The 6,000-nt window shown below is 48.0% G+C and overlaps 1 protein-coding gene across 1 annotated transcript; it reads left to right on the top strand.

Annotated features, from left to right (window-relative positions):
* Positions 1–464: 464 nt before the first annotated feature.
* Positions 465–4,033, top strand: LOC125545809 (probable protein S-acyltransferase 7). Its single transcript, XM_048709843.1, has 5 exons — positions 465–744; positions 1,329–1,511; positions 2,218–2,514; positions 2,927–3,160; positions 3,253–4,033. The coding sequence occupies exons 1-5, from the start codon at positions 670–672 to the stop codon at positions 3,682–3,684; spliced, it is 1,221 nt and encodes a 406-aa protein (XP_048565800.1). The 5' UTR covers positions 465–669; the 3' UTR covers positions 3,685–4,033.
* Positions 4,034–6,000: the final 1,967 nt, after the last annotated feature.

Raw genomic sequence — 6,000 nt, 5'->3', positions numbered from 1 at the left:
ATTTTAATCAACATTGCTATCATTTTCCTCAGCTCCTCCCACTATATGCATTTCAGTTATATGATTATATCTGACAATCCATCCGAAAGACAGGCACCGTGTTCCTTCTCTTTTCCAGTTCAATTGCTCAAGGGATGCATTTGAATTGCAAAATGGTGCCACCTTTTTTTAGGAGAATGGTTCCACATTTCAGTTGTACTAACCCCACTCCAGCAACTTTCAGCAGCACAGATCACAGCACACCAACGTCCATTAAACAAACAAAACACATGGAGACTAGAAAGGGGAGAAGCTACTCAATCATATTCAAATGAGCTACTCAGCTCTAATCTAATGACTACGAGGAGGAAAACAAAATATCCCAAAACTCCAGGGGCGTCGGCGCAAAACAAAAAGGCACGGACCCGGTTATTACTACGCGTCCCCAGCTAGCGAGCCCCCCTCCATCCGCTTCGCTCGCGCTCTCTCTCTCTCTCTCTCTCGGGGTGTGTCAGGTTTCTCTGTCTGGGCTCCCGGCATCGGCGGCGGCGCGGCGGCGGGCGGGCATTGGGAGGGAGCTCACGGCGGCCAGCGGCGGCAGGCGGAGCGGGCGCGGGAGCTCTCCGGCGGCCATGCCGCGATCCGGGGCGTGATCCCGCCGGGGATTGCTGGCCCGGGACGGCCGCGGCGATGAACGGGCCGAGCGCCGGCGCCGGTTCCGGCGGCGAGGGGCCGCTGGTGTACCAGGCCTGGAAAGGGAACAATGTGAGCCCGCCGCCTCCCCTCTCCTCTACCCCCCCTTCCATGTTTCTCTCCCCCATTTTATTGGGTGCGCGCGCGGATCTGTGCGTTCTCGAGGTGGTCGCTAGATTGGCCTGCGGAAATGCATGCTAGGGTCCTTCGGCTGAGCTCCGCGTAGATGGTTTCCCATGTTTTCCCCATGTGTTTTACTACGATTTTGTGCATCGTGTGCCAGGGGAGTGTGGGTTCTGGGACATGTATGTGGTGTCCTTGTTCTTGTTCGTGAGAAGGACAGTAAACGCCAGTGGATAGTTTTGATTCGGTGCTAGTTAATGTGGTAAGGAGAGGAGTTTTAGCTGAGACTTAATAGTTCTAGTAATGGATGTATTAATGGTCCTTCCACCTGATGATGCTAAATGTAAAAATACATCTCGCTTCATCTTGTTCTTTCCCGAAGGAATTGTGCATAGGGAAAGTGTCATTGGTGCCTACATTAGCTTGGGACAAAGTTGTCTGTAATTCTGTATGAGATCTTCAGACTGTTTTTGTGCAGGTAAGCAGTGGGGAAAATATGACTGGGACTGATATGATGTACTGTCTATTTGCAGGTGTTTTTCCTCCAGGGGAGGTTTATATTTGGACCTGATGCGAGATCCTTGTTTGTCACCATGTTCCTCATTATCGCTCCAGTAACGGTCTTCTGTGTGTTCGTCGCGAAAGAATTGATGAATAGCTTCTCTTATGGCCTGGGGTTACCGGTGATGGTTGTGGCAGTTGTATTCACGGCATATGTGAGTACCATTTGTACCCCTTTCGGATCACCTTCTTCCTTGATTTTTAGATATGTCTTGCACTCAGTACATGCTATTGTTTGGGGATAGTCGGTGGGATCTTCATTACTTACAATCTGCTTTTCAAGTTCAGATAATGTGCATGCTGTGAATCTTTTTTTTTTATGAAAGAGAGGGAGGCCTCCCTCCAATTTCCATTAAAAGAACCAATGTGGTTCAGTTACAAGGCTGTGAATATATTCTGGGTTTTATGTGATTACATGTCCAATCAATAGGAAGTCAGAAACATCTGAGTTGAAGTACAGTTTGTACTACTATGAGTATGTGCCTTTGTTTTAAATTGTTCGTTAATTTGCCGATTTGTTCAAGATAATATAGATCTGAACTATGATATTCGCTAACTGAACTGTAATACCTTCCTTGATCATGCATGGCATGTTTATCGCCCAATTGATCCTGATTTTATAAATGCAATTGAGTTTGAGGATATTAAGGAAGGGGGCCATAGCTTGTTGCATCCTTGCACTTGTTGGCAAGTAGCACTAGCATATTCTGATGCTGCTATCCCCTCATATCTTGCAAACTGGATATAAAATACAATGTTGTTGTCTCTGTTTGTGATTTTTCCTGGTAAACAGAAAAGTGTATGTATCCACAGTACTCTTCACTTACTGCTTTGGCATTTCTGTCACCTGTCACTTTGCAGGATTTGAGTCTTCTATTTCTCACTTCTGGGAGGGATCCAGGAATCATACCTCGAAATGCACATCCTCCAGAACCTGAAGGTTTTGAAGGCAATGCTGAAGTTGGAGCTAACCAGACTCCACCATTGCGTTTGCCCCGAGTGAAGGATGTTGTTGTGAATGGAATCACTGTGAAGACAAAGTACTGTGACACCTGTATGCTGTACCGGCCTCCTCGATGCTCCCATTGCTCTATCTGCAACAACTGTGTCGAGCGATTTGACCATCACTGCCCATGGGTTGGGCAGTGCATAGGACTTGTAAGTTCATTAACCAAATACATATACCTATAAATAGCATGCCCTACCTTTTTTTTGCATCGTCTTGTGCATGCCGCGCTCATATTTTGGTTCATGAGAATTTATCTACCCAAATGATAAGTGCCACACGTGTGGCACGAAGTAACACCGCCCTGACGTTTTTACAATTAAAATTGCCATACCGCGAGCACGGCCTTTTTCAATAAAATCATCGCGCAATAAATCAACAAAACCTAAAGTTATTTCGCGAGGTCTAAACTTGTTAGCTTGATTCACTTGCATATGCTGACAGAATAGTATACTAGCACTTATTGTGGTATATAGAGTTTCCTGTTTCATTATGCCCAGTTCTGTTTTATTGATAGATTCTGAAATAATTTAAGTGCTTACAAGTTTGCATATGATTGTGCAGCGGAATTACAGGTTCTTTTATATGTTCGTCTTCTCAACGACTCTTCTCTGCCTCTATGTCTTTGGATTCTCCTGGGTGTACATTATTAAGATCAGAGATGCGGAGCAGATAACAATATGGAAGGCAATGGCAAAGACCCCTGCGTCTATTGCTCTGGTTGTCTATACATTTATCGCGGTTTGGTTTGTTGGTGGCCTCTCAGTGTTTCACTTGTATCTCATGAGCACTAACCAGGTAAGTGATGTTCCCTGAAATGGTATATTCCCAGTCTCGCATTGTGATCCGTTCTGTCAGTTGCTAACCATTGTTGCCTTTTACTGCTGTAGACAACATATGAGAACTTCAGGTATCGCTATGACCAACGGGCCAACCCATACAACAGGGGAGTCGTGGAGAACATCAAGGAGATCTTCTTCACGCCGATCCCTGCTTCCAGGAACAACTTCGGCGCCAGAGTTCCACAGGAGCAGGGCCTGAGGCCTCGCTCGACGAACGGTTTCATGAGCCCAAACATGGGGAGAGCTGTCGGCGACATCGAGATGGGCAGAAAGCCGGTGGCATGGGATGAGCCCAGGATGGCAGCTGAGATAGGCGACCTGGGAGGTCTGGGCAACTTGCTGGAGGACAAGGATGGCAGGTTCCGCAACGCATCACCAGATCTAAGCCGTGACGCCCTCGTGGTTGGAGGCTTGGATGAGCAAGGCTCCTCGGTGATGAACCCACCACGGACGAGCTGGGGAGTCGAAGCGGGCAGGTGATGGTGACTGGCCAATGTGGCCATGTAAGCAGCTATAGTGGAGGACTAAGGGGTGTATGTTAGTGCCAGCTTGTTCGTAGTTTGGTGTCCGGTTGAGACTCGAGGTCGCTGATGTTGTTATTAGGGCTATGACCTGGTTGTTAATTCTTGCATCATGTATCAGTGGTTTTTAAGCAGATTGTTGGTGTGTGAGGTCTCCAGTTGAGTAGAATCTTAATTGTGTCTGTATATAGTTTGGAGTGGTGAACCCGGAAATGGATTGGTTTGCTTTGGTTTCCGTTGTCAAAGATTGTGAACGGCATTGTACCTTTCAATTTATGCTGCCACTCCAAAGCTTGAATTTCTGCCTCTTTTTTAGTGTCCAGATGTTGATTTTGTTGTTGCTGCATTCCTTGTAGGAAACTTCACCATCTTGTTATTGCTCATGAAATGGCAGTGTGCTACTCTACTACTAGAAACATGCTCGCCCTGCTTTATATTTGGCTGAACACAGAAAAAAACACATGAAAGACGCGAAATCCTCAAATGCTGATCAAACACAAAAAAAAACACACAAAAGACGCGAAAATCGCGAAATCCTCAAAGGCTGACCAAACACAGAAAAAACACACAAAAGATGCGAAAAGCGCACATGAGTGCATTACTAGACGACGCTAGAATGTTGCCGAGGAGAAGCACAGGAGATTCGTCGCTACAGTGATAACCACCCACACTCATCAACGACACCTTAAGATTGTAACACCGCCATGCGCGATCACGATAGTGTCCATCAAAACAAACGCAAGTTTCACCCACAGTGCCGATGGGGAGGGGGAGGACCAAAGCAGCGCCCCAAGGGGAATGCGACACCTGCAGGCATCACCACCACCAGAGCCAAGACACAAAGCTTTCGCTCGACCCATCCAACCCTATGCGCCAATGGGACATTGCCACATACCCTACCTGATGAGGGACTATTGCAGCGATCGGGAACTCCAGATCCAGATCAGGGCTAGGCCGCCACCGCCTGCGACAACTTTGCCAGGACCACCAACAACCGTGCATCCCGCCACCCACATCTCCGAAGCACATTGCCAAGACCTGCTAACACACTGCTCGCTAGAGAGCCAAGACATGTACTAGGCCGTCGCCCCGGCATCCTTGGCCACAAGCCCGCCCTCACGGCAAACCTCTCGACCACTGCAGGACAGGACGCACAACCCTCAAAAGATGAATTATTCGCGAACCAACTTATGGTTGGATGGTTAGGAGGATAATGGTATCCCAAACCCATCAAGTTCAAGTCCCGTTGCTCGCATTATTCTGGATTTATTTTAGAATTTCAGCGGTGCGTGTTCAGTGGGAGGAGACGTTCCGGTCGACTACATGGCGCCCGTGATGATTTCGTCAATCTCAAGATGATATGCCGGCTCAGTATCTCGGACGTGCTCGTAGGAGTAGGGTGTGCGTGTGTGTTCGTAGGGTGGATGAGTGTACGCGCGTATATATGAGCGCCTACGTCTTGTTCTAAAAAGGTGAATTATTCCAAAAAAAATTGGATTGTTTGGGTAGCAAAATTAAATTTATCCAATAATGAAAGGAAAATGCACTTTTTTTCATCCGTATCGACGCCGCCACCGTCAAGCCCCCGCGCCCCCGCAATCCCTTCCTCTCTCTTCCTCGGCCAGGGTCGGCGGCCGCACCTTCGCCGTGGCCTCCGATTCCCTTTGCCATCGCTGGTCCTCCCCCTCCTTCGTCGCGGCCTCGGTCGACATAGGAAAGATCGCCCAATACCAACGAAGCGGAAGGACAAAGCCGTCGTCAGTGTCGTGTTTTGCGGCTCGTCGTCGTTCAGATTCGAGGTAAGGTGGGCGCACCGCGCCTCCTCCAAGGCTCCAACTCCTTCCGATCTGCTTATCCCAAATAGGAATTAGAGCAGCAGAGATTACATTCTCTTGCTGAATTTCCTCCTCGACACGCCTAATAGGCCGTGCTTCTGTCTCTGCAGGTCTCATGCTTCGATCTGATTTCTTACATGAGCAAGTGAAGAGCCGTGATTGCTGCATGTGTCTGCACAGTTTAAGTGGATTGGTAAATTCTGGAACTGCATTGGCTTCTCCACCGGCAAACAGTTGGAGAAACTACACAGATCAGGAGGTTGTCTGCCAACCAAATGTACGCTAATGCTTGCCTGGCGATCTGGAGATGCAGACAGTTGTGGATCGCACTTGCTTAATCTGCATGAATTTCTGCTTCAAGTACCTAGGCAGGCATCAGTGTAACAGCTACTCAGCTGATTTGAAGCAAATGGATGCTTACATTACAGGTAACTATATCA

Source organism: Triticum urartu, chromosome 3 (genome assembly GCF_003073215.2).
Source record: "Triticum urartu cultivar G1812 chromosome 3, Tu2.1, whole genome shotgun sequence".
In the NCBI taxonomy this organism is placed as follows: Eukaryota; Viridiplantae; Streptophyta; class Magnoliopsida; order Poales; family Poaceae; genus Triticum; species Triticum urartu.
Note: the sequence above shows the minus strand (reverse complement) of the source record. Positions and strands in the feature narration are given on the sequence as shown.

Excerpts from the sequence above, each read along its gene's own strand:
- LOC125545809 (XM_048709843.1), top strand. The coding sequence starts at position 670 with ATGAACGGGCCGAGCGCCGGCGCCGGTTCCGGCGGCGAGGGGCCGCTG. Across the intron at positions 1,512-2,217 it reads CAGTTGTATTCACGGCATAT|GATTTGAGTCTTCTATTTCT; the intron begins GTGAGTACCATT and ends GTCACTTTGCAG. Across the intron at positions 2,515-2,926 it reads TTGGGCAGTGCATAGGACTT|CGGAATTACAGGTTCTTTTA; the intron begins GTAAGTTCATTA and ends ATGATTGTGCAG.